Source organism: Paroedura picta, chromosome 7, assembly GCF_049243985.1.
Source record: "Paroedura picta isolate Pp20150507F chromosome 7, Ppicta_v3.0, whole genome shotgun sequence".
Classification (NCBI taxonomy): Eukaryota; Metazoa; Chordata; class Lepidosauria; order Squamata; family Gekkonidae; genus Paroedura; species Paroedura picta.
Window position 1 is genome coordinate 122,779,549 of NC_135375.1, and position 27,366 is coordinate 122,806,914.

Here is a 27,366-nt window from a genome sequence, read left to right on the forward strand (position 1 = left end):
CAGCTGTGGGCTCCTAAGCAACTTCTTGTTGCATGATGAAAACAGGTTGAGCAGATTCCCATTGATTTCCAGGTGACAGAGAGGGGAGTGCCCTCAGGGAGAACACTGGCATAGAGTACCCCACCCTGGCTCTACAGATATGGATCTCTGCTGCCTGGAAATCAATTGCAATAGCAGGAGAACTCCAGGTCCCACCTGGAGGCTGGCAACCCTAACCTCCAGCCACTGGCTCAAGAATCCTGGCTCCCCCCAATGATTCCTTGCTGCTTGTCAATAGAGTTTCCAGCTCTGGGTTGGGGAATTCCTGGAGACTTTGGGGGAGGAGCTAGGAGCGGGTGGGATTTGGGGTGGAGAGGAACCTCAATGCAGTATAATTCCGTCGAGTCTACCTCCGAAAAGAGGAGCTATAATTCCAGGAGATCCCCAGGTCCCTCCTGGAGGCTGGCATCCCTGTCTGTCAGGAGCTTTCCCCTTGTGGGCAGGCAAGCCACGAGGAGGGGAAAGCACTTGACGGGCAACATGGGGCAGATTTCTGGCTCCGGCGGCTGCTTCCCAGAGACTTCCCAGCCGTGCTTGGGACAGAGTGCCTTTCCCCAGGGCTCTTGCCGCATGCTCCCCTCCACAAAGTGACCTTTTTGCAAAGAGCCACCCGCCCTCGTCTGATCGATGAAGGCGCGGATCAATTCTTTCCCTTTCAGAGCCAGGGGGGGGGGTCTGTGGGACTATGCATGCGGGCCGGGCCTGGCTGTGTTTGGCACCTCCCGAGAGGCGGCTCCAGCAGTGTTTACAGTCAAGAGAGCCAAGTTAGGGGCAGGCCAGGCCCCGAGCGAGCGAGCGAGCAGCGTGGCATTTACTGTCAATACAGCAGGAGAGAGAAAAGCGAGATAAGAAGCCCAGGCTGAGCTCCGGAGCCCTGCGTGTCAAAAGAACCACACCGCCGGAGAGGGGAGAGGGGAGCTCGAAAGCCGGTATTTTAGGAATGATCCGCAGAAGGGCACGGCCGAACGGCTGGGAGGTCGCGGCAGGCAAGGAAATGCTGAACCTCCAGCATGGCTGAAAAAGTGGGTTGAGGCTGAATTGGGGGTGGTTTGGGGCTTCCTTACCCTTCTCTGTTTTTTTTAATAAGCCACAAACAAATTTGGAGGGGGGGGGCAGCCTTAGGAATGGCTTGAAGGAAAGGTGGCTTCCTTCCCTCTTTCTCCGCCTGCAGGGAGCGCTGGCCTTTTCGGCTGAGAAAAGTCCCCCGTGAGAATCCAGCTCTCTGCCAGAATCGCTGCACCAGAGGGCCAGGCTCTGCCAGGAGGAAAATGAAACCGCTGACAGATGAGGCTCTGCAGCACTACCTCCGGAGTAAGGTAGGCGGGTTTCGGTAGGGGGTTTCTAGTGTCTTTACAAGGATTAGAACTCAGGACTGGAGGCTGTGCCCAAATATAATGACGGACAAAGCAAATACACCCCTAAGCCTCCCGTGTAACTCCAGTTGGTTAGGGGTCCCCAAGCTGCCTAGGGAAATATGAAGTTGCATTGCTAGGAACATAGAATCCAGAGCAAGGGAAAGGATAATCTCTCTCTATTTCGCATTGGTTGGACCTCCTTTGGAGTATTCCATGTCCAGTTCTGGCACCACAGTTCAAGAAGGACCTTGACCAGCCGGAAGGCGTTCAGAGACTAGGATGGCTGAGGAGTTGGACTCCATGCCTTACGAGGAGAGCTGGGTCTGTGTTGCATGGAGAGGAGGAGGACCAGGGGCGAGAGGAGGGCTGTGCTGAACTATGTCAAAGGTAGCCTATGTCGGAGGGAGAGGGGGCCAACTGGTTTACTGCAGCTTTAGAGACAAGGACAAGAGCAGCGGGTTCAAATGACGGGAAAGGAGGTTCCGCTTAAATATTGGGAAGTCTTTTCTGAGAGGGAGGAAGGTTCATAGATGGGATACGCTGCCCCGGAGGGTGGTGGAGTCTCCTTCCCTGGAAGTTACTTCCCCTGTCAGGAGGGTGTGATTTTTAAGCCTCTGATGAGGTGGGGGGCTGGTCTGGATGGCCCTCTGGGGGCTCTCCCACCTCTGTGTCATTTTGTGATTCTGGAATGATTTTGTAAAGTATGCCAGTCACAAAATCTTGGCAGATTCTTGGGAGTCATCGCGTTTGGGCCTTTCCCTAAGCCCCAAACAGGACTTGGTCTCCCCTTTGTATTGGGGATATGAATGAGTCGAGACAGAAGACCTGGCCCTTGTTAGAAGTGTGAGATTGCTTGTAGTAAATAAACTCCCAGAAAGTAGACGGCAAAAGGCAAACTGTACATTTGTGGAGGTAGATTCAGCTCACATCCACATGGATGAGGAGAGGAGAGAGCAAAGCCCAATCGAAAGAATACGATCCCCATCCCTACCCCAGGCCTCCAGCCCGTGCTGTTCCCCCTGCAGCATGAGAATACGAGGGGATGGTTTCTGCAGGAGAGACCAGCAAGAGGGTGGCAGGGGGTAGCGTTGCTGGGTCTCGGTTGTGAAACTCCTCAGTGGGGGACATGGTCATAGAATCCAGCCCCAATTCTCTCAGAGCTTTCTGAACCCCACCTCCCTCACAGGGTATCTGATGTGGGAGAGGAAGGGAAGGCAATCACAAGATGCTTAGAAACTCCTTCAGGTACTGAAAAGTGGCATACAAAAAACTCAGCTTGTTTCCTCCTCTTCTTCCTCAGATGCACTGAAGAGAATGTCCTTTTCCTCGTATTTATCAGTCATGTTAGGGTCGGAGAGGTCTGGTGTTGTAACTCAAAGGTGACCAGAACTGATTAGGTTGTGTGGCACATAATGGATAACATGTTTATAAACAGTGGCCCCTGTTGAGTTATAGAAAAGAATAACGAGTCAGGAAACCCAAGTCCCTGTTTAAACCTAGATGACAGGAAGAGTTTATTATCTTGCATAGCTCGCATTCCACACTTTCCTGTTGTACCTCTTGTGGACTTTCATTACATGTTTTGTCTTGTCGTGTGGCAGCAGCCCACCTCCTTTCTATTCATTCTCAGTTGCTGGTCAAGAAACACCACCAAACAGCCAGGTTGCCAACTCTAGGTCAGGAAATACCTGGGGATTTTGGGGGTGGCGCTTGGGGAGGAAGGGGGTTCATGGGAGAGTGACCTTGATGGGATATAATGCCATAGATTTCACCATCCAAAGCAGCCATTTTCATCTGGGCAACAGTTCTCACCTGGAGATTCCAGGAGATCTCCAGGTCCCACCTGGAGGCTAACAATCTTATATACACACACTCCATTATTCAAGGATCTACATGCCTACATGCAGGGGTGGCCAAACTGTGGCTCTCCAGATGTCCATGGACTACAATTACCATGAGCATGCTGGCAGGGGCTCATGGTAATTGTAGTCCATGGATATCTGGAGAGCCACTGTTTGGCCACCCCTGCACTAACAGATCACTTGTTCAAAGGCAAGGGGCTTGGGGCCATATGTGGCAATGCGCCTGATACACTGGCTTATGCTCACAGGTGGACCCGAGGCATCGTGTGGTGTCCGCGGCTGTGGCTGAGGTGCAGCAAAGAATCCAGCGGCTGACTGCCGAAATTAGCAAGAAGGACCCCCGGTTTCAGCCCATCTCTGTCTCTGGGGTTCATCACGAAAACCTGAAGGTGAAAGGCTGAGACCCTGTTGGAATAAGCAAGATCTGCAGTATGAATCTTTGAGCAGAATATAAAGGGTGTCCTGCAGGGGGCATCGGAGGAGACATAGATTTAGCATAGTTAAAATTGCAACTTCCTTTTCGAATTCTCTCCTTCAGTGTCTTGATTGCCTCCTGCTTTTTGGAGCACACTTTCTCCCTGCTTGCCTGCAGAACAGCAGTGAAGGCACACATGAATTTGCCTTCTCTTCACTGCCGGTCTGTTTGTGAGTTCGATTCAAGGTCCTGGTCCAGACAGGGATGCCAGCCCTCAAGTGGGGCCTGGGGATGCCCTGGAATTAGAACTCATCTCCAAACTAAAGAGATCAATTCCCCTGGAGAAAGGGGCTGCTTGGGAAGGGGGACTCCAGAGCATTCTACTCCACTGAGTCCCGCCCTGCTTTAAGTTCCAGAATCACATCCCCCCCCCCCGCCTCAATGGTTGCAAACTCTGGATTGAGAATTACCTGGAGAATTTGGGAGGGAAGGTGGGTATGGGAAAGATTTGGAGCAGGGACTATAATGGAGGGTATTCCAACACAGCCATTTTCTCCAGAGGAGCTGATCTTGTTTGTCTGGACAGCAGGTGAAATAGTGGGAGATCTCAGGAGCTAAGCAGGTCCCACCCTGGCTGGGATTTGGATGGGAGACCTGCAAGGATGTGGGTGGCAGTTCCTCCAGGGAACACCAGGGGTCAGGACGCGGAGACAGGCAACGACAAACCCCCTCCCAGCGTCCCTTGTCTGTCTGCCAGACAATTCCCAGATCTTCTGGCTACGCCATACGATCAATAAATAAAGCAATCCAGCTCCCTTTTGGCATTTCTTCAGGTCTTAGCGCCCAGCCAGTTCCTTGTCACCGTCCCGTTGGCTGGCTTGACAGGGTACAAAGAGCGCCAGGTACGGCACTGGCGTTACTACACGGTGCACGGAGCAAAGCTCCTGTCTCCTGTGAGGGATCCCGAGGAGCTGCACCAGTGGCTGGAGGTGGAGCAGTTCTCCAAGAGCTTTCCACAGTGGCACGTGGAAGACGTCAACATCGAGGGAGATCTCGTGCCTGCCAGAGTTCTTGCTGTCTTCCGAAATCTGGTGGAGAAATCGATCCAGAGTTGTGGTCTTGTGGGTGAGTCTCCCGCAGGAAGAAGCACAGTTTGCTTTGCATTGCTTGTTTGTTTGTGTAGTCCGTGGGCACCTGGGTGTAAGACTAATTTGCATGCTTTTCCTGGGAACTGGGGGAAGCCTGCCTGTTGTCAGTGGGGGGTGGGGTTTGCAGGGGTATATTGGCATTGCCTATCAAGTCAGCTTCAGCAAGAATAGTCATGAGCTTCATCTCACTACCTCAAGAAACTGCCTTTGCTGCTCATGCCAGGAGTGTTCATTGAGAAAGTTGATGGGGATCTGACCTTGCTATTGAAATGAGCCATGCTCGACACTGAAATGGTATCCGTCCTCCATGCGCCATGCGCTAAGTATCAATCTGGGCTGATCTCTGACCACAGCCAATAAAATTTGCTTGACAGACTAGGGTCAGCCTTCTGTGCAGACTGCATGCTTAGCCCATCCTGTTTCTTTGCAGGCAGGGAAAGAATGCAGCCATGGTAGGTGCTCTTCAGTCCAAATCCCGGTGTGTTTGTGTGTGTGTGTCTGCGTGTAGGTGTGCACCTTTTTGTGGAGCACCAACCTCCCCATTGGATGCCATTGTGCAGGAGACAGCTGGACTTATATTGGCCATGTTCAGAGAAACTGTAGGGATATGCAAATCTGCAGTGTGCATAACTGAGCAGAATATAAGGAGTGTCCTGCAGGGGGCGTTAGAGTAGATGTGCATTTAGCACAACTAGGACAGTGACCTGATTGGTCCAATAGAGACTTCCTGCTCTTTTATTTATTTATTTATTTATTTATTTATTTATTTATTTATTTATTTATTTATTTATTTATTTATTTATTTATTTATCATACTTCTATACCGCCCTCCCCGGAGGCTCAGGGCGGTTTACATTATAACAGAGAACCATACATAAAACAGTCTGTAGAACATGTACATCAATAACCAACAATTGCAACCAAACACAACACAGTATAACAATAAACAATCATAACACAAACAGGTCCAGGGCTTATTGATGGGATTCTGAGGGGGGTGGCTTATTGATTGAATTCTGAGGGGGGGGTGGGGGGGAGCAGGGGCCCTTGGTCGCTGTAGATTACATCTGGTCTCAGCCAAATGCCTGGTGGAGGAGCTCTTTTGAGAGCACTTCCTCCCTGCTTGCCTCCAGAACACTTGAACAGAAGAATGACTGCAGACACCAGTTAGAACAGTGGCCGGCAACCTTCTGGCTGCCGCGGCCCGCTGCTGCTGAGTAAGGGGAGAGGGCAGCCCGGAATCCCTCGCTTGTGCGGCAGCCCCATTGCAAACGCGCATGCGCGGACTTACCGCACGCGCGTGTTTGCATCCAGTGGGGGCACAAACGTGCATGCGCAGAACTGCCGCACATGCGCGTTTGCGTCGCCGGCATGCCGGCGGCCGTGGCTCCCTCTCCCCGCCCCACCAGACCGCCAGCATATCGGCCGCCAAAGCGGCCGATTAGCTTGCGGCCCAGCAAACTTCTCCCTCCCCCCCCCGAAGCAAGAAGCCTGCCGGGCTGCAAGTTAATTGGCTGCTTCGGGGGCCAATTTGCTCACTGCCTGGCGAGCTTCTTGTTGTGGGGGGTGCGGGAAGAGGGAGCTGCAGCCCGGCGCCGGGCCACGGCCCGGGGATTGGGGACCACTGAGTTAGAATAGTTAGTGAGATCTCTCTCTCCCTCCCTCCCTCTCTCCCCCCTCCCTCCCTCTCTCCCTCCCCTTTCCTCTCTGTCTCTCTCTCTACCTGTACATGGTTATTTTTCTTCTGAAACTTTCGTCATGTGTATTTTGTTGGCCACCTTGGCTGCCCTTGTAGAGGCAGGAAGACGGGATGCCAATGTTGGTGTTGTTGCTGCTGCTATTGTTAATGATGACGATAATAATCCAGGTCCTATCGGTGTCGCTTCTCCCAGGCAACGTCAGTATTGTGGAAGGCTTCGGCTCTGCGGTCCGTGTCCGGGTCCAGACCTCTGATTCCCAGGTGGAGGTGGAGCTGGTTCCGGCCATCGAGATCCCAACGGGCTGGCCTCAGAAAAGCAAGTGGCCCCGGTGCATCAAGCCTTGGCCGTGCCGGGAAAAGGTGCAGTGCGTTAAGGTATCGGCAGCCCTTGCAGACCCTGCCTTTGGGCCCCAAACCCTCTGGGTGCTCAGAGGGGGAACAGCAGGACTCAGGCCACAACACTGGCTCATCAGCTTGTCCAGGGATCCCAGCAGGTGGTTGTGGCAGCTACAGGGTAGCAAGGGGAGGCTCTGGGGCAGTTGTCTTCTGGGCTGAAGAATCAGAGAATCAAAGAGTTGGAAGGGACCTCGAAGGTCATCTAGTCCAAACCCCTGCCCAGTGCAGGACGCTCACAATTACCTGCCCACCCACAGGGACCCCAATCTCATGCCCAAGTGATCCCTCCACACCAGAAATCTCCAGAATCCACCCTGGCCTGGAGGAAATTCACCCACCATCCCTCAGTGGTGATTTCCCTGGGCATGCAAGGAAGGGCCACAAGGGCCAGGCATGGACACTATTCCTTCTGCCCACCCACTCTCCATCTGCCTCAGTTCACAGAATCAGCCTCTCCATCAGAGGGCTCTCCAGCCTCTGCTTAAAAATCTCCAAAGATGGAGAACCCACCACCTCCCGAGGAAGCCTGTTCCACGGAGGAACCGCTCTGACTGTCAGGAAGGTCTTCCGGATATTCAGAATATCCACTCCCCCTCTCCAGCCTCTCATTCCACCCCCTTCCAATGTGCTTTTGCTGCCGGATTTTCCTGTGCAAGCTTGGAAAATCTGCTTCTAAAGTGCAATGAAAGGGCACGATCCAACTTGCATGGGGTGAGCCCTAGAGGTTGTTTATGGCCCGAGTGCCCACAGTCAAAGAACCAAGGGGGACGGCTGCTGTCAGAGCAAGTCCGGGAGCAGCAGGTTAGCTGGCTGCTCTTAGAGGCCTCTTACTTACGGCCCTGCTAGACCACGGCTGTATTTCTGCGTAAGGTAAAATGGAGAAGACTTCTTTGAGTTTGACAGGCAAGACGCAGAGGAAGATGAATGCCGAAGGAAAAGGTATTTAATCAGAGGACTGTGGGGTGTGGGCGACTTCCATAAAGGAAAGGTGGCTCTCACAGCCAGCCAGCCAGCCAGCCGCCTCCGAGGGGAGCTCTCATCCCCCTCCCTCTGGACGGGTCGTTTCCACACTTGAGGGCTGCTCTCCTCTTTCACTGAGCATTTCCCCACAGAACTCGCACGACTGGCCAGGAACGTCTGGCCCCAAACAGGCTTCTTCGCACCACTAAAATCGGCTTTTTTTTCTCAGCCGACCCCCCAAGCCCTAATGAAAAAGCCAAATGGAAGCCTGGCAAGCCAACAGTCCTTTCCTGGGCAACACAATCTGGCTCCCCCAAGAAAAATTTGTTTTCTTCACCCATTCGTAAGGCTGGGGCTGGCTTACCCCCCCCACACACACACACACAAACACCCAGTGGATTTTCATGGGCTCTGATTGGCTGACGCCCGAATCAGTAGGGTTGGTTCAGAGCCCTGGAGGAGAGGCAGGACTTTGAAGGAGGATGCTCTTTCTGGTAGAGACCTGCCCCACATCTCCCAGAAACGAAGTTTATCTCAGCTTCAAACCTTCCTGAATCAGACCTTGTGTCCACCAAAGTCCGTAGTATCTACTCAGACCAGCAGCCGCTCTCCAGGGACTCAAGCAGAGGTCTTCTCATCCCCTCCTGCCTGGTCCTTTCAACTGGAGATGCTGCTGGGGATTGAACCTGGGACCTCCTGCCTGCCAAGCAGAGGCTCTGCCACTGAGCCAGAGTCGCAGTCAAGGTCTTTCTCATCCCTTCCTGCCTGGTCCTTTCAACTGGAGATGCTGCTGGGGATTGAACCTGGGACCTTCTGCCTGCCAAGCGGAGGCTCTGCCACTGAGCCAGGGTCTCAGGCCAAGGTCTTCCCAATCCACTCCTGCCTGGTCCTTTCAACTGGAGATGCCAGGCTTTGAACCAGAGACCTTCTGCCACCAAACTGCATTGCTAAGAGTCTAGAATCTAGAGCAAGGGAAATGATAATACGACTTTATTCGGCATGGGTTAAACCTCATTTGGAATATTGTGACCCATTCTGGGTGCTGTAGTTCATGAAGGATCTTAACCAGTTGGATTGTGTTAGGGGTAGGGCAGCTAGGATGCCTGAGGAGTTGGACTCCATGCCTTATGAGGAGAGGTGGGGAGAGGGCCAGGGGCGAGAGGAGGGCTGTGCTGAACTATGTCAAAAGTAGCCTATGTTGGAGGGAGAGGGGGCCAATTCACTGCAGCTTTAGAGACAAGGACAAGAGCAGTGGGTTCAAATGACGGGAAAGGAGGTTCCGCTTAAATACTAGGAAGCCTTTTCTGATGGGGAGGGCTGTTGGTAGATGGAATCTGCTGCCTCGGAGGGGAGGGGGTGGAGTCTCCTTCTCTGGAAACACCTGTGAAGCGTGTGTGGTGTTGAAGTCCCTGAGAAGCTGCAGGTTGGGGGACTTGACTGGATGGCCCTTTGGGGTCTCTTCCAACTCTGCCTGATTCTGAGCCATGGCCCTTCTCTCTCAAGAGAGCCAGTTTGGTGTAGTGGTTAGGAGTGCAGACTTGTAATCTGGCATGCCGGGTTCGATTCTGCGCTCCCCCACATGCAACCAGCTGGGTGACCTTGGGCTCGCCACGGCACTGATAAAACTGTTCTGACCAAGCAGTAACATCAGGGCTCTCTCAGCCTCATCTCCCTCACAGGGTGTCTGTTGTGGGGAGAGGAAAGGGAAGGAGATTGGAAGCCGCTTTCAGACTCCTTCGGGTAGGGAAAAGCGGCATATAAGAACCAACTCTTCTTCTTCTTCTTCTTCCTTGGGGGCAGGGCCTGGGGGAGCCTTTCTCAACTTTTCTCTGGTTCAGAAACCCCTGAAACGTTCCTCAGGCTTCAAGGAACCCCAGAAGTGGTGCGACTGTGCAGAATATGGTTGGGAAGCAGAGCTGGGGACACGCCCAGCTGGGGCCCCTCCGCTTCCCATCCCCTCCAAGCCCATCAATGGCCATGGGGGGGCGGCCAGTCAACATGACCGTATACAATCATGTCACCCAATAAATGTTTAATCAATTAAAAAAATAGATAGCAAATTAACTAGCCCATCCGTGAAACCCTGCCAGGACCATAAGGAACCCTGTTCTTTCCCATTACTCCTTCAGGGGAAGGTGGTCACTTCCAGATTCTTTAACGTGTTTCTCTGAAGATAGCAGAGATTGCATGGAGAGATTTTCGCCATGTTTTGCCTGGCCCCTCAGTGCAAGGGGAGGAGAAGCTCCTTAGCAAACTCAACTCCTGCAGGAGAATCACAAACGCCAACGCTTGAGTGTCATTGTTGTGAGATTTTCCACGAGCACTAAGTGCTCTGAATGGACCATCGCCCTGTTAAAACTTTAAGTCTCCGTTGGGTGCTTTGGTTTCATCGTCTTGGAGCCCACCCAAGGCCTTTGGGATAGGGAGGGTGGGCAGACTTGAGTCCATGCACAGTGTTCTGTTGAGCCCCTTCCCTTGGGCGAATTCTGGCAGTGTCCACACTGACCTTCCTTCTCCCCCCTGCCCCCGCTCTCTGCTTGCTTCGGCCGCAGTCTTTTGGCTTTGACCTCTGGGCCGCCTCCAACTACCACTGGCAGCTGAACCTCTCCCGTGCTGAGCGTGTGTTGATGCAAGGCCTCGACGAAGACGGCGGGTGCCGCCGGGTGTGCTTCCGGGTGATGAGGCAGATGAAGGAGGACGTTTGGTGTCCAGGGAGCAGGCCCGTCCTCACCGCCTTCCACCTGCAGGTAAGGACCACTTTGTCGGCTCAGCACATTCCAGCAGTGTGCGCCACAGGGCCTGTCATGAGCCCTCCCACGGCCCTTTTGGCAGAGTCGGTAACACTAGCCCCCTCTGCGCAGCAGCTGGAAAAATCAAATCAAATCAAGGCCGTTAGCCAACAATGCGGTACAATCTGAAAGTAAAGTCAGAACACTCTAGGAATTGGCCAAAACTCTGTGGTAAAACCATAGAGTTTTCAGTGCTGCTCAGGGAGATGGCAACACCATAGAGCAGTGGTCCGCAACCTTTTTGGGTTTGTGGACTGGTGGGGGGGGGGACCTGCCGCGCATGCACATTTGTGGCCCCACCAGGCACAAACGCGCATGCGTGGACGTGCCGTGCATGCGCGTTTGCACCACCAGTGGCCACGCTTCCCTCTCCCCCCCAACTCCCACATAAAAAGTTTGCCCGGCCGCAAGCTAATCGGCCACTTTGGCGGCCAATTTGCTCGCAGCCTGGTGAGTTTCTCGCGGGGGGGGGGAGCCACGGCCCGGTGCCGAGGCCTTCGGTTGGGGACCACTGCCATAGAGTGTTCAACAATTCCTAAAGAGGGCTGACGTCATTTCTCTTGAGGGAGTGATTTACACCAGGGTAGTCAGCCTGTGGTCCTCCAGATTTCCATGGACTACAATTCCCATGAGCCCATGGACATCTGGAGGACCACAGGTTGACTACCCCTGATTTACATGGCAAAGATGCACAACCTGATAAGAGAGTAGATCAGTGTTTATTCCGGAACTGCCACAGTGCAGAGGAGAGATTCTTGACAAAGTGTCTAGCTGAGAGGCAGAGAGGAAGAAGCTGGGGCACTTCTGGGAAGAGGGAGGAAATTGCTCCTAGGTGTAGGAATCTGAGGGCAGGCAAGGCATGGCCAGGGGCTGCCCCCACTGTCTCCTTGCTGCTCCCTGCAGGATCTATTCTTCTTTGTGCACCAGAGATTACCTTTTCCCAAAAGGCCTACTCTCCCTTTTCCTCTTATAAAATTTTGTTGGATTTTTTGGGAGGAGAAAAGATTTTAAACTACTATATTGGGGGAGGGGAGAAAAAGAAAGAAGCAGAAGAGTTGGTTTTTATACTCTGCTTTTCCCTACCCAAAGGAGTCTCAAAGCGGCTTCCATTCACCTTCCCTTTCCTCTCCCCACAACAGACACCCTGTGAGGTGGGTGAGGCTGAGAGAGCTCTATATATCTGTATCTTTCTTGGTCTAGGGGTTAAGAGTGGCGGCCTCTATTCTGGTGAGCCAGGTTTGATTCCCTGCTCCTCCACATGCAGCCAGCCAGGTGACCTTGGGCTCATCACGGTCCTGATAGTGCTGTTCTCACGGAGCAGTCCTATCAGAACTCTCTCAGCCTGCCTACCTCGCAGGATGTCTGTCGTGGGGAGAGGAAGGGAAGGTGGTTGGGAGCTGCCCTGAGACTCCTTCAGGCAGTGAAAAGCGGAGTATAAAAACCAGCTTCTTCTAGTGATGTCCACGCTCCTTTCCCCCCTGCCTGGATGGAGCATGCCTCCGTGCCGTCTTAGTGGTGCTGCTGGGTCCAGCAAACTGGACATTTGATGCCACTTGGACCATGGTGGCCAGAGCATGGGCACGGAAGCTGATGGCCAGAACTAAACTCCAGCTGGTCTCCAAGGTGCCCCTGGCCTCCCACACCTCGTCCCTGGGAGAGCTAGGTGGTCTTTAAGGTGCTCCTGGGGCCCAGATTCTGTCATGGAGTGAATAAGCAGCATTCCCGTAACATTCCCGTGGCCGCCTGCAGATGGTGCTGTTCTGGGCCTGCGAGAAGCACCCTCGCTCCAAGGACTGGCGCTGCTTCCCCGAATCCTTCCTGCGCCTGGTCCGGAAGCTGCACAAGTGCGTGAGCCAGCACTTCCTCAAGCACTACTTCCTCAAGGGCACCAACCTGCTGAAGTACGCAAACACCAACGACTTGGACGCGGTGGCGGGGAAGCTGGCCCTCTTCTTGGAGAACCCCCTGCTGCCCCAAGACTGAGAGGACGGGGAGGGTGGAAAGGAATGCCTCCCAGCCGGCTCAACTGCGATTGCAGCGCTGAGGTGCGAGGATGGAGGCGAGAGAGGAGCCGGGCGTTGAGATGCTCTGCCTCCCCGGATTTCTCCGGCTTCTTCCCCCCTCCCTTCTCCAGGACAGACATTTTGGACAACGCCCATTGGGTGTGGTGCTGTCCTTTGGCTCTTCACAAGGCCTGCTATAGAGCTGCTGATCCAGTGAGCCACTGCTGGAGTTTTGAGATAAGTTTGGGCGTGCCAACACACCAAGGCTGCCGCGGGAGCACGGACAATCGCAAAGATGTTTGTTTGTTCTTCGTTTTCTGTTTTCCTGCAAAGGAGAGGCCTTGCTCCAGCACACTCCTTGGGAGAGATCCAGAGACATGAAGTCTGTGTTCAGGGCCGTGCCAAGGGCACGGGACTGTAATGTGCCCACCTTCGGGGGATATGCTTCACATTCTGCTAGCCCAGAGATTCTCAACATTTTGGAGTCCGTGGGCGTCTTTGGAATTCTGACACACCACAAAATGGCTGCCATAGGAGGAGGAGTGGGCCACAAAATGGCTGCAGCAGGAGGTGGAGCCACAGACGCAAAGGAAGCCAGGGAAAAGAGGGGTGGGGTACTGGATTTGAATTGCACTCTTCCGAGCCTGAAACGACATGGGTAGCCACTATGAGTCACACCGCCGGCCTTTTCTGGGACAGTTGTGGGAACTGCAGGGGCGAATCCTGCCCTTCAGGAGCCTGCTAGGGACAGTCATGTTCAACCCCTAAGGACCGGGAGAAGGGCGATGCCAAAATGGGATGCCAAGATGGCTTCCAGCCCTGCTTTTATGGGATGGCTTGTGCCGTCTCCACATCAAGGGACTCCCTGCGTTTCAGTTTTCTTCATTTTTTCACATGACATCATCCACTATTTGTGCATGGACAAACACACACATGCACACAAATATCAGCTTTATTTTGCTAACATCCCCCACATAATGCACATTCAATGTGCTTTTTGCAGCTAAGGCAGTTTCTGCACTTGCGATATCCAAAGAGCCTAAGTTGGCATCTGTTTCCGCACTTCAGTCTCCCTTTTCAGGCTTTGTAATAACAAGACTTATGACGTGCTGGTCCAGTTCTCCCCTGCAGAAATCAACATGCTCCGGAAGAATCTTTTGAAGGGAGGGCAGGGCCATTGGGGGATTTGAAAACACAAGGAGGTTTGTTTTTTTAAGGATGTAAAGGTGTTCTGTTATTCCTATCCAGTGTTACTTGTATTCATAGAGATTTTTTTTTAAAGAAGAGAAGGGCGTCACCCACAGTTCAGCCTACCTTTTAAAAAGTGGGGAAGGGGCTGCCAGATGCACCTGTAAGTCCATGGAGGTTCTTTAAAAGAGTGTTTTTAGAAGGTCTTATGTTATTCCTGTGCAGCATTATCCATGTTCCTCAAAATAAAATAATAATAAAACAGGGTGGGCAGAGAATTCGGAGATTCATGCGGGCACACAGCTGGGGGCAGGTTCAATGTGCATCAGGTGTGAATAGGGAACCACGACTAACAACAAAAAGAAAATCGATTACGGGGGCTACCCAGAGCCCCTCTTGCCTGGGCCATTTCACACCAACTGGGAACACCAACAGCGACTTTGGAAAATCACCCTGTCTTGGCAATCTTGGTTCTAGTTCTCCATAAGAATACCTAGTTGGCATAAACCACGGGTGGCCAGACTGTATTTCTCCGGATGTTAATGGACTACAGTTCCCATGAGCCCCTGCCAGCATTCTTTCCACCTTCCTTTCCTCTCCCCATAAAAGACACCCTATGAGGGAAGTAGGCTCTGAGAGGACTGCTCAGTGAGAACAACTCTAACAGGTCTACGACTAGCCCCGGGACACCAGCTGGCTGCAGGTGGAGGAGCGGGAAACCTTACACAGTTCTCCAGATTAGGGTCCATCGCCCTTAACACAACATCATGCTGGCTCTCAGTACCACTTTCTTGGGGATACAGTGATGCTACGGAGTCCCTGAGTGTGGTGTAGTGCAACCTGTCAGCCTTCCATAAGCGCTCCTGAAAATCACCAGTGAAAAATCCAGGCTTGGGCCTGAAGGGGATGCTTTGGGATGCTCAGCACACCTGTGGCTTTCAGGTGAGCAGAAGGTGATGCATGGAATACCTGTGTGGTTATGCCCATATCTGTCAACATCAGAGGGATGGACGCCATATAGCAGGGGCAGCCAAACTGTGGCTCTCCAGATGTCCATGGACTCCAATTCCCATGAGCCCCTGCCAGCATGCTGGCAGGGGCTCATGGGAACTGGAGTCCATGGACATCTGGAGAGCCACAGTTTGGCCGCCCCTGCTAGAGCCTGTCCTCCAAAGCAACCATTCCCCACCCCACCCCCAGGGAACAGATCTCAATTGCCTGGAGATCAATTGTAATTCCAGGTCTCCAGGCCCCACCTGGAGGTTGGCAACCATTCTAACTGAACACCCTTCCAGTGCATTCTTCTGCGTTCTGATAATGCTTGACTCTCAGGATCAAGCCAGACAAACCACACTGCCTGAACCCTCACGGTATTTCAAGGGAAATGTTCTTTTCATTGCATTGGGGGGTCCAGATCTGGACTGGGGCCACGGAGGGTACAAAGAGCATTGAAGTTTCTTTCCCCTTCATCCCGCAAAAGAGATTTCTCCCTCTGCAATGCAAGGAATGAGAGAGGAAGCCTGTATTTGGGGGGGGGGGGATTTACAGTTGCCAGCTCCAGGTCAGGACATTCCTGGAAATTTGAGGGGTGAAGCCCGGGGAGGGCAGGGGTTGGGGAGGGTATGGTGTCATACAATCCCCCTCCTCAAGGCAGCCATTTCTCCAGAGAAACCGGTGCCTAAAAGGCAGTAGCCATCCCCAGAAATCTCTAGACTCCACCTGGAAGTTACTTTAGCGAAACAAAACACAGTTCAAGGCTACATAAAATTAATGTGCGTTATGCACACACGCTTCAGAAATTAAGTGCAAGCAATTTTACACTGGTAGTAATGCCTGTCACCTACCTCTTTTTCCATTTCACAATTTTTTTGGGGGGGGGGGTGTATTCAAGTCCTTATGTAGATGTCACAAGTGACCTCGAATATTAATGTTTTTTAAAAGGTAGGAGAATCCTTTAGACTAGGGGTAGTCAAACTGCGGCCCTCCAGATGTCCATGGACTACAATTCCCATGAGCCCCTGCCAGCGAACGCTGGCAGGGGCTCATGGGAATTGTAGTCCATGGACATCTGGAGGGCCGCAGTTTGACTACCCCTGCTTTAGACGTTTAATGCGGAGTTGCAGGGTGTCATGCCTCCATTTCACCAGATGGTGGCAGTCTCTCCACACCAAAGGATTTGGCTCCAGATGGGTGAGCAAAGGATGTTCTGCCTGTGATAAATGCAGTGAAATGCTTCCCTTGAGAAGCCACTATATTCCAGCTGCTCTGTGTGACGTCGCCAACCTCCTGCGTCTGGCCAGCAAACTGCTCACTACATCCACCATTTTAAACCACTACTTTGGGAACTGCAGAAAGTGGATTCACTGAACTTAAAGCGCTTTCCCCCAGCGGACAACCAGCACACTCCACGCTAAAGAAATGTATGGAAATGAAGAAGCGCTATCTCTGCCTCCACTATCCCGCCTTCGCACCCTCCTCCCTCTCCCTTCTCCCAGGGACAGGATTTTTTTTTAAGTGAACGGCCTGGAGCAAAGAATAGGCGGACAAGCGTGCAGGCAAAGCCAAAAAGAATTCCCCCCCCCAAAGTTGTCACACAAGGCATGCCTCTCTACAGCCCCCCTCCCAAATCAGGAACAAGATTAATTTTTAAACAATTCACGACATGTGATTCCATAAGGGGTGGCGTTATAATAATCACTATGCATCTATCATTAGATGCATAGGCATTTCAACAGAGAACTATTAATTTTAAAAAATGGCGGGCATCGAAGGACCTTTAAAAAAAAGGAGAAAGGGGATTGGCTGTCTGGCTTGATTGACAGGCCATTTCCAGCAGCGCTTGTGGAGGATAAGAAGCATGAAAAGGTGGCACACAAGACAGCAAGGTGAGGAATGGCTGGAAGTGCAATAATATTTAGTGCTACACCATTCAGCTGGCGTAACGCCATTTTTTTTCAATGTACGGAAATGCCCAATGTTATATTATATTATCCCCTTGGAGGTTAGCAACTCTGTATCATGTCTTGGTATGGTCATCCATTTCAATGGCAAGTGCCCTTTCTCCTCCCTGCAGCAGCCCTGATTTGAGGTGGGGGCTGCACCACTCATATTAATGTTTTTTTAAAAAGTGGGAGAATAGTCCTGTTGAGTTGCAGGGTGGTGTCATGCCTGCATTTCACCAGATGGGGGCAGTCTCTCCACACCAAAGGATCTTGCTCCAGATGGTTGGCCCTGTAGGTGGGTCTGTAGCAAGATGGAGAGTCCAGGAGCCCCCGAAAGAATGGACACGATTTGTGGAAGGCAGGAAGCTTTTGTGCATCACAAAGAGCACACGTTGGAGAATGCACTTTTGGTGCACTCTAGAAGTTCCTGTTTCGCACAGGAAAACCCAGCTGCAAAAGCAGACTGAAGCTGCATTCTCCAGCAAGCACAGAATTGAGTTGTGAGTGACCACCTTCTGGACTAACCCAATTTGTGAGTCCTCCCCTGCCACAAATGCTGTTAGTCTTTCGCGGCCTGCTGGGCTCTTGCTCTTTACAAAGGCAAAAGGATTTGTCCCTGTTGTTTAGGTGCAGCTGTGCAGGGACCGAGCCCAGCAGGCCTCTCCGTCACTCTTTCCGTGTGCATGGGCGTGTCCCTCCTGTTCCCCAGCCCGTAGCCCCGGGTCATGGCGAGGCAGCAACCTGCCAGGTGAGCGCTGGTTTGAGGCGGAAAAGCTCCCCCGGCAGAGAGTTCTGCTCCAGGCCCTGGTGAAAGATGCCGGTCGGGCAGGTCCAGCCAGTTCCCCGCGTCCCCTCCGGAATGGATGGCATTCCACCACCCCCTGCTGCAGTGAGGCTCCAGGGAACGAGTCAGGCCAGCGGTGGCTTCTGTGGGCCGTCTGGCTGGGCCCATTCTACCCTTTGCAGGAGTCCCTGGCACCAGCAGCCAGACAGCACTGCGAAACAGGGGATGAGGAGTAGGACTGCCTCTCTCCTCAAGGAGTCTCCCAGAATTACAACTGATCTCCAGGCCTCCAATATAAGCCCCCGAGAGCAGCCTTCCTCAACTTTAGGGCTGTTGGAATACCCCTGGGAACCTTCTTCAGGCTTCGAGAAACCCCAGAAGTGGCACAATCGTGCAGAATAGGGTTGGGGAGCACAGCTGTGGACACGCCCATCCAAGGGTTTAGAGATGGTTTTCTCAACCAGGGTTTCGTGAAGCCCTGCAGTTTCTTGATAGCCCCATAACAGACACCCTGTGAGGTAGGTGGGGTGGAGAGAACTCCAGGAGAACTGGGACTGGCTCAAGGTCACCCAGCAGGCCTCCTGTGTCTCAAAGTGGCTGTCACTCGCCTCCTCTTGTGGAGCTGAGAGAGCCCAAAGAGAACAGGGCTTTGCACGTGCCTTCAGGAAGCCTCCGTGTCCCCAAGCGTCTCCAGAGACCGTGGCACAGGCCATATGTTCTCTCACTTCCACCCTTTGGGAGCGACAGACGCCGCCCGGGGAGGCCAAGACCGGCTGCGTCATTTTTAAAAGCGCATCTGCCTCCCGTGCCAAAGCAGCCCCGGCAGGGTGCGACTGCTGCAAACCGTCCAGGGAACGTGAGCACAGCACTGGGAGCCTTCAAGGTCACCAAAGGTCTCCGCAGTTGGCAGGAAATGAGCATCCGACTCCAGCAGGGAAGGGCACCAGGACAGACGCAGACCCCTCTGGAGGCTCCTCCTGACCGCCCCAGGCACAGGGGCAGGCCGGAACTAGCATATGGCGGGGTGGGGTGGCGGCCAAGCCCCAGGGCGTCTGGTGGGGCTCACAAATGCAGATCCCACAATCGCTTCCTTGGTAACCCTCCACCACGTTCCCAGCTCCTCTGGCTGAGCCACGCGGGAAATGGCTGCCGGCAGTGGGGAGCGTGGGTGGCGGAAGAAGGAAGGCCACGCAGGCAGGCAGGAAGCATAGGCAATGTCTGTTTGCAGCAACCCCCAACCACTTTCCCAGCGGGGGGGCTGCTTTCCTGAGAACCGGTGGTGGAGAACAGCAGTGGCCTCTAATCCGGAGAATTGGGTTGATCCCCCACTCCTCCTCCACAGGCAGCCAGCTGGGGGACCTTGGGCTAAGTCTTAGGGGCTTTACGCACCGGGATCTTTGTTGCAAATTGGTCACTGAATGAAAAATCGCCATTTAAAGTAGTGGAATTCGTCGTTATGCATACCTGCCTTTGTAGTGGAATCCAGTTGCGTTTTGTAGCGTTTCCCACAGGCTTCCGGTCTCGGCAGAAATCGCTAGAAAGGAAGCTCTATTTCCAAGCTCATCCTGCCCCTGGCCGTCAAGCAGCCAATGGGCAGCCGTTAGCATGCTCCCAAACAGCCCCTTTCCCTTTAAGAAAGGTTTTTTTTAAATAAAAAACACACCCATAGCAACGAATCTGGGTAGATTCGTTGCAACGGAGAGACCCATCCAGCTGCCTAATGTGTTTGAGCTGTCGTTTGATCGTTGCCACGCTTCCTCCAAGTGAAACCCCCCCCCCTCTCACGGGCCTGATTTTCGGCTGAATTAATGTGTAAAAAATAAAGGGACTTTATTTCAGCAAACGGGCTTTTCTGTGGTTTGTGCTTAGTGACTAAAGGGGAAGGACTGAAGCCAGGGAAGCCTCTAAACAGAAGAGGCTCGCTGGTGCGTTTATCCCCGCTCGCTCGGAGAAAAAAAAATGGCGATCGCTTCGCCGGAAGATCAGAGAAGACAGCCAGGGGGAGGGACTTTGTAGAAACCGCAACAATGTTAACGCACAGGTCTTTTTCGCTACTGTTGCAGATTGGTTGCAGGAGTGTATCGCTTTCCGGAGGGTGAATCCACTTTTGGGGATTTCCCTGAAAGCGCTACAAGGAAGCGCTTTTTGCAGATTGGTTCCAGGTGTGTGGCAGATTGTCGGCGACGTCGTGCGTTATGGCAAATCAATAGCGTTTTCAATTAGTAACCATTGTGCGATTTTGAAGGCGTGCAAAAAGCCCCTTAGTTTTCTCAGAGCTCTTGTGGGAAGAGGAAGGGAAGGGGATTGTCAGCCGCTTTGAGACACAGGAGGCCTGCTGGGTGACCTTGGGTCAGTCACAGTTCAGTTAGTGAAAAGGGGGTCTCAAGAAACCTGTGCTTCTCTTTGTAGGAAATGGCTTTGTTCTCTCTGAGCTCTCTCAGCCTCCTTCGGGTGGTGAAAAGTGAGTTTCAGCTCTTCTTCTCCTTCCTCCTCCTCCTCAGGCTATACCCCGTATCCTGCAGCCTGCTTGCCTGGGCAGGTAGCATGTGGTCCACCTCTGCATTTCCCTCCTGTGGAATTCCCACCCCGGGGGCAGGGCCGGGCATGCAAATTCGGGGCCAAGGAAAGGAGGCCAAGTTTTCTCCGCAAACGTTGGAGCCGCCATCCTTGTGCGCGTCAGTGGCGTGCCTGGACAACGCGGAGCGGAGGCGAGCACTGAAGGCCCCTCAGGGCCAGCAGCCTCTACTTGGCAAGCCCAGCAGAGCCCAGCAGCTGCAAGACCCGGCGCTGGACGGAGCAGGAGTCCCACTGCAGAAGCAACTCCTAAGGGAGGGGAGCCAAAAGAGCCACTGGGACCGGCAAGTCCTCAGCGAGGCCGGAAGCAGAAGCAAAAAAAGAGGGGAAAGCACAAGACGAAACGGGCGTGTCTGGCACTACAGTCCCAAAGCCCCTTCCCGGTGAGGAAGCCCCCCTGAGCAGAGTTCAGTAGGGTTCTGAGCAGACCTGCTTATGGTTGCCCTACTGGCCCTCAAGGAAGGAATCCCTGAGCTAACAAAAGGGTCCCCATAAGACGGCTCAGGGAGGTCACCCGGTCCTCCACATCACCAGATCCTGTTTCCCTGTCGGGTGAGCCTCCCTTTCCTTGGGGACATCAGGCATTTTTCCCGCCTTCTGGCCCGGTCCTGGCAGGGCCACGAAAGTGCTTTCTGCCTGGGGCAGAGAAGAGCAGTTTGGAAAACGGGCTGAACACCCAAGTTCACACTCCTCTGTATGCAATGTACCTGGCTAGGGAAAGATTCTTGGGGAGGACACGAATGTGTGAAGGGACTGTGAGTGGACAGGGTTTGTCTGCTTGGAAGAGAGCCAGTGTGGTGTCGTGTGGCAGACTCTAATCTGGAGACATGGATTTGATTCCCCACTCCTCCTCCACATGCAGCCAGCTGGACAGTCCCAGTTCTCTTGGAGCTGCTCCCATAGAACAGTTCTGTTGGGAGTGCAGCCAGCAAGTAATTTGGTGAAGTCAGCCATGGAGGGCTGTTGTCAAGCTGTTAAAGTTGCTAAATTGTGCCTCTGTGCTCACTAGTGGCATCAAGGCTGCAGTAGGAAAACCACGATTACATGTTCTGGGGATTCCTCTGTTTAAGGTGGGCTCCTGCCCACTTCCTGCTTCTTCGGGAAACAAGGAGCAGCTACCATAAGGCTCTCAGCTCTCTCCATCTGGAATGTAATCTGCTTGCAGCCCGGCCACAGAGGCTTGCAATATGCCGATTTTGTAACTATTCTTGAAGCTTTTGTAAAGGTAAAGGTATCCCCTGTGCAAGCACCGGGTCATGTCTGACCCTTGGGGTGACGCCCTCCAGCGTTTTCATGGCAAACTCAGTACAGGGTGGCCTTGCCAGTGCTTTCCCCAGTCATTACCGTTTACCCCCCAGCAAGCTGGGTACAAGCTGGTAGATTTTGGGTAGAAGGGAGCGACCTCAACAGGGTATAATGGCATTGAATCCATCTCTCAAAGTAACCATTTTCTCTGGGGGAACTGATCTCCTGTGATCAGTTGTAGTTCCAGGAGATCTCCAGGCTACACCTAGAGGTTGGCAACCCTTCTCAGAGTATATCACACGTGTGTTTAATGTGCAGCCAAGGCTGTGAATTCAGGATTATGTTGGAGAGGCCGAGGTCACCTGAAGGACCCTGTCCTAGAACAGGGCTTGGCTGGGTTGTTATGAGCAAAACATCTCCCTTAAATCCTTGACAATCAAAAGCTGGAAATGTCATTTGAGAGTTAATTTAAAAATATTAAAAGGAGGCAGGATCTCCTTCTCTCTCCTTTTGCCTCTGATAACGATCCGGGAACTGAGGTGATAAAAGAGCATCCGCGTACCACAACAAATATGTGTCTGTCCTGCTTGTGCCTCTACTCCACATTTGGCGCATTTGTGTCACTTCCTGTTTGGCGCTTTGGGGGAGGTTCAGATGTGCGGCCCTGACAAGATGTCACATCGTCCGTGTGAAAAGTGCCCAGTCCCAGCGATTCTCCCCCACTGAGAGCAAAGTCCCCGGAAGACCAAAAAGGCCGTCGCTGGCTGAAAATTCATTTCAGGGCAGGTTGCTCATAGGATCTCATAAGTAGCTACAAACACAGTCAGGCGACTGTAGGGTTGCCAACTCTGGGCTGGGAAATACCTGGAGATTTGGGGGGTGGAGCCAGCAGAGGGCAGAATTTGGAGAATCCACCCTCCAAAGCAGCCATTCTCATCAGGAGAACTTGATCTCTATTGCCTGGAGATCTCCAGGCCACATCTGGAGGTTGGCAGCCTTCAATGTGGAGGTCGGAGGATTCAAAGTACATTATTTCTTTTCTTTTCTTTTTAACTCTCTGAACAAACTTTAAGGTTGACGTTAACCCCCAGTTTACGATGCCCTCCCAGATTTCTCTCATGCTGCTCAGGCCCCCAACTGAGGAGAATTGTTCATTTTCTACCCCACCCTCCCCCATAGCTCAGGGCAGACAGCAGCATCCGCTAAAACCAAGGGACCAAGCCCTATGAAGATAGGTTGAGGGACTTGGGAATGTTCAGCCTGGAGAAAAGGAGGTTGAGAGGGGACATGATAGCCCTCTTTAAGTATTTGTAAGGTTGTCACTTGGAGGAGGGCAGGATGCTGTTTCCATTGGGTGCAGAGGAAAGGACGCGCAGTAATGGGTTTAAACTTCAAGTACAACGATATAGGCTAGATATCAGGAAAAAGTTTTCACAGAGTAGTTCAGCAGTGGAATAGGCTGCCTAAGGAGGTGGTGAGCTCCCCCTCACTGGCAGTCTTCAAGCAAAGGTTGGATGCACCCTTTTCTTGGATGCTTTAGGATGCTTTGGGCTGATCCTGCGTTGAGCAGGGGGTGGACTAGATGGCCTGTATGGCCCTTCCAACTCTATGATTCTATGATTCTAACCATCAGACCTCCCTGTTGGTTTTCTATTGTGATTCTGGCAGCACTGCCTTGGCAAATTAAGAGGATCGGAGAGGTTGGGACATCACTTCTGGGTGACACTCTAGAATTTCCCCCTAGTCTCTATGGCAAAGGCCTTAGAGACCTGGGGGGGGGGATTCCTGGGTTGATTCTGCACGGGGCTTTTTAGCCACTCCCAGCCCGAATAAATCCCTCCCTTCTGCACTGATTTTGATTGAGCTTCCCCGATCCAGTGCAGACGGCTTTCTGTTTCAATTCAGGGGGGGAGGGGGGAAGGAGGAAGACCCGGGTTCAAATCAGCCTGAATTCAGCAGGATCGACAACGGAAACAACAAAGTAAGTGCAGAATCAGCCGTAGAGAACCATTTTCTCCTGCAGCCGTTTCTCAAAGGGGGGAGATGGGGGCCGAGAGCAGGGAGGCAAATGGCAAATCATAATAGTGTCCAGTTCTGCTCTCCAGGGCATAACAAATTCCTGTTCCCCCAAAATGCATGTAAATTCCTAGAGTCTCCAGTGACTGTGAGGCCGTGGAGGAGGAGGCTGTGAGAGGGGGTTAGGAGAGGAAGAACTGAGTCAGGGCTCAGCCAGATATACATAGAAGGAGGGATTAGAGGAGGATTAGATTAGGTGTCCCAGATTAGGGAAACGCGGGGGCTGAATATATACACTTTAGAGGGGCCAGACCTTCCATGGGCCACCCCTATTTTTTAAAAAAATGTTGACATTGGGGGTACCAAGGCCTCACTTCCTGAAACCACAGAAGTGATGTTGGGTAGCTCTAGGAATCACCAGTTTCACCACAGAGTTTCTGCTGATTCTTAGAGCTACCCGAAAGGACTTCCATGTTTTCCCAGAAGGGAAGTCCTGCTCCACATGGCAGCATGCTCCTGGCTCTTGATGAGAATGGTGGTTCTGCCAGTTCTGTGGCCCTGGCCATGGGTGTGGTTTCCTAACAAATCTTAAGGATTAACGACCGGCTTCACCGTTAAAAACGTTACACTTTTGCGATGTCTCACTTGTCAACTCATTATTGTGTTGTCAAAATAAGGCATCTGTGTGAGCCAGGAAGGGGGTGGAGGGCGAGAAGGAACCATCCCCCGAATCCCGGGCTGCCCTCTTTGGGTCCACGGTTTCTCGGCCTCGTAATATTTACGTTGAGCTTTATTGACCGTTCACCCAGGCACCTTTATTGTACATTGTTAATTGCCCATTGAGAGGTTTGCGATGGGCGGAGGGACTGAGAAAGTGTTGAGTGAGTGTGTGTGTGTGTGTGTGGGGGGGGGAACCATGGCATCGATCTGTGCTATCCAGAAAGGTTAACCTAGCGTGTGCAGGATGGTGTTGGTGGCTACTTGGGTTGGGTGCACGCAACCTTAGCAACTACTGAGTGCAATCTCTGGTTTTGCTATTAAGCTGACAGGACAAGTGTTTACTTAAACTCTGGCTCTCCAGATGTCCATGGACTACAATTCTGAAATTGTTTTCTTTGGCGATAGTTGTTGGACCTTCCATCCAGCTGGCCGTTCTCTCCTGAGAGGTTTATGAGGCAGACGGATGGTGTTGGTTCTGCTGACCTGATCAAACCATTGCAGTCTGCACTGGTGGATTTGTTCTTTAATTTGTGGCTGCTGGTCACATTTTGTCCAAATGGTCTCATTTCAATTATGATCACACTGAGAGACACCCAGAGTCTGCTGCAGGCATCTCATTTGGAAAGTCTCGAGTTTGTTTATGTCAGGTTTTAGTCAAGTCCATGGCTCTGGTCCATGTAGGTGGACTGGTAGGATTAGTGTCCAGAAGAGATGAATTTTGGTCTTGAGAGAGATGTTCATCTTCTTCCCGAGGCACCATTTGCGTGTGGCAAATGCTGATCTTGCTTGGCCAGTCCTGTTGTGGGCTTCAGTGGCAGATGGCACTTTTTTTTCTTGCACCAATGAGCCTTTAAAGTCTTTGAATTCTTTGCCTTGCTCAATTTGGGCTCCCTTGAGGCATACATTTGTCGGTGATCCATCTGTGGTTATGACTATGGTTTTGTCATAGGCAATGTCCTAGAGCCAGTTTGGTGTAGTGGTTAGGAGTGCGGACTTCTAATCTGGTGAGCCGGGTTTGATTCTGCACTCCCCCACATGCAGCCAGCTGGGTGACCTTGGGCTCGCCACGGCGCTGATAAAGCTGTTCTGACCGAGCAGTGATATCAGGGCTCTCTCAGCCTCACCCACCCCACAGGGTGTCTGTTGTGGGGAGAGGAAGGGGAAGGCGACTGTAAGCCACTTTGAGCCTCCTTTGGGTAGGGAAAAGCGGCATATAAAAACCAACTCTTCTTCTTCTTCTTCTAGAGGATGTTAGTAGCCTCTGGGTCTGTATCGGCAAAGATGGCGCTATCTGCTGCAAACATCTGTAAGACTAGAGTTCTCTGAACCCTGAGTGAGAGTGAGGAGGCAAAAGCATCTTTTACACTGAGGCTGGACACTGCACACATCTGACGAAGAGACCTCTGACTCATGGAAGTTTCCGCTGGAACCAAGTTAGGTTCATTTTCACGGTGCCCCCGGACTTCATTTTAATGCACTTAATCTCTGAGCATCAGCCACGCTGTCATGAGCGGCGTATTTCCCATAGTAAATTTCCACACAGGGAAGAAAGCCAAGAGCCCTCTGGCCTCGTTCTGGTCTTCTTTTTGTCCAGCGTTTCAAAGGCTTCCCTTTTTAGACATTTTCCAATAGGCCTCTGCCCTCCCTCCTTCTTAGGGCTCAGGCCAGAATCGTAACCTGGTGCCAAATGGGTGAGGAAGACTCGACCAAGAATTCATGAGCATTCTGTTTCCACAGTGGGAGCTGGTCTGGTGTCCCCATTCCAGTCTGGAGGGACGTAACTCACATGGATGGCGTTTCCTTGCATGCATTTTTTTTAATTTATTAGTATATTCTTTTATTTAGAGGGCTACAAAGAAGAAAGATATGCTGCCTACTGTGTACTACAAAACTGCTTATAAAAAGGATATATAGCAGGGATGGCCAAACAGTAGCACTCCAGATTCCATGGACTGTAATTCCCATGATCCCCTGCCTGCTGGCAGGGCCTCCTGGGAATTATAGTCCATTGACATCTGGGGAGCCACAGTTTGACCACCCCTGCATAGAGCAACATTCTTTTTTCCATGAGGGACTTCTCAAACTGAGCTTTCCCTTACCCTATGTTAATAAGGCTCACTGTTGGGGGTCACGGCATCCGGCAGCTTGTTCTTTGATACTCTGATATGCCTCAAGCCAGGAGTAGCTGCATGTAGAATTTGTTATAATAGCCTTTGGTTTGCTGTCTGGTATTCAGGTGAAAAACCACATATACCAGATTCTCTGTTAAGAGATGAAAACAATTTGAAATGTGCATCCCTTGATAAATGTACAAAGTGAAACACATTGGATTTATTTAGGATTCTGAATATTAAAGAATCAACTGAAGCTTGAAGACACCCTTGAAGTCTATTTATTATATTGAATTATTTGATGTCCCATAGCAGAATCCCAGTGCCCTCTTGCTGGCTTTGCTTTCTGCCTGACAAGGGAGCCACAAGTCATCAAACAAGGGCTTTTGTCTCAACAATGACAGAGTCAGTCCCTGGTCTATATTCTTCACCTCACCCAAGGAAACACATTAACTACATTGTTTTAGGGGTTAGCCGACCAACCTTAGCCTCCAGATATGAAAAAGGGTATTTAAACTCCAACTCTCATCCAAAGCTAGGTGTGAGTAATCCTTAGATACAAGACGATGCACACCACATGGCTCAGATTGTATTTGCTGACTACTCCACCTCAGAAGATCGCTATGAATCTTTCTCTGGCCCATATTTCATTTCCCCTATCGCAACATCTCAGCCTTTTACTTTCTTCTTGTGTGTCTGTGGTTTTTGCGTTAGAGCATTAAATGTATCAGTAAAGATCCTTTAAATTTTATTTCAAATCTGGCCTCTGCTTGAGTTTTATGATGGAGATATCCCCACCACGACTACGTATATGGAGGTGGAGCTCTCACTAGTTATTTGCCTGTCACTAAATCTCTAGAATCCATGAATCCTCCTATTTAAATTCAGGAGACATTCCCTTTTGGGTAACAGTATCATAAGATTACCTGCTATTGCAATCAATCTCCAGATGACCAAGATCAGTTCCTTTGGAGAAAATGGTTGGTCTGGTGGGGGGATCCGTGACTGAGGTGTCTCCCCTCCCCAGGCTCCACCCCTAAAATCTCCAGGTTTTTGCCAGCCAAGAGCTGGCAACTCTATAGGTTGCAGTTGCTGCTCAGCTATTTCCCACTCATGTCCC

General features: G+C 51.9%; 1 protein-coding gene across 2 annotated transcripts; it reads left to right on the top strand.

Annotated features, from left to right (window-relative positions):
* The first annotated feature begins 791 nt into the window (after positions 1 to 791).
* Positions 792 to 27,366, top strand: MAB21L3 (mab-21 like 3). 2 transcript variants are annotated; one of them, XM_077346280.1, is made up of 7 exons: positions 792 to 1,061; positions 1,211 to 1,355; positions 3,505 to 3,645; positions 4,505 to 4,796; positions 6,712 to 6,893; positions 10,427 to 10,621; positions 25,381 to 27,366. In XM_077346280.1, exons 2-7 carry the CDS (start codon positions 1,308 to 1,310, stop codon positions 25,459 to 25,461), a joined length of 939 nt encoding a protein of 312 aa, XP_077202395.1. In that variant the 5' UTR covers positions 792 to 1,061; positions 1,211 to 1,307; the 3' UTR covers positions 25,462 to 27,366. The 2 variants fall into 2 exon arrangements, with proteins under 2 accessions (XP_077202395.1, XP_077202394.1); XM_077346279.1 differs by lacking the exon at positions 25,381 to 27,366 and adding an exon at positions 12,413 to 14,119 and having other exon boundaries at positions 794 to 1,061.

What these genes read in the sequence shown, in the direction of transcription:
- MAB21L3 (XM_077346279.1), top strand. Translation starts at nt 1,308, where the DNA reads ATGAAACCGCTGACAGATGAGGCTCTGCAGCACTACCTCCGGAGTAAG. An exon ending in AGCACTACCTCCGGAGTAAG is followed by an intron (nt 1,356 to 3,504) that starts GTAGGCGGGTTT and finishes TTATGCTCACAG; the next exon opens with GTGGACCCGAGGCATCGTGT. An exon ending in AAAAGGTGCAGTGCGTTAAG is followed by an intron (nt 6,894 to 10,426) that starts GTATCGGCAGCC and finishes CTTCGGCCGCAG; the next exon opens with TCTTTTGGCTTTGACCTCTG.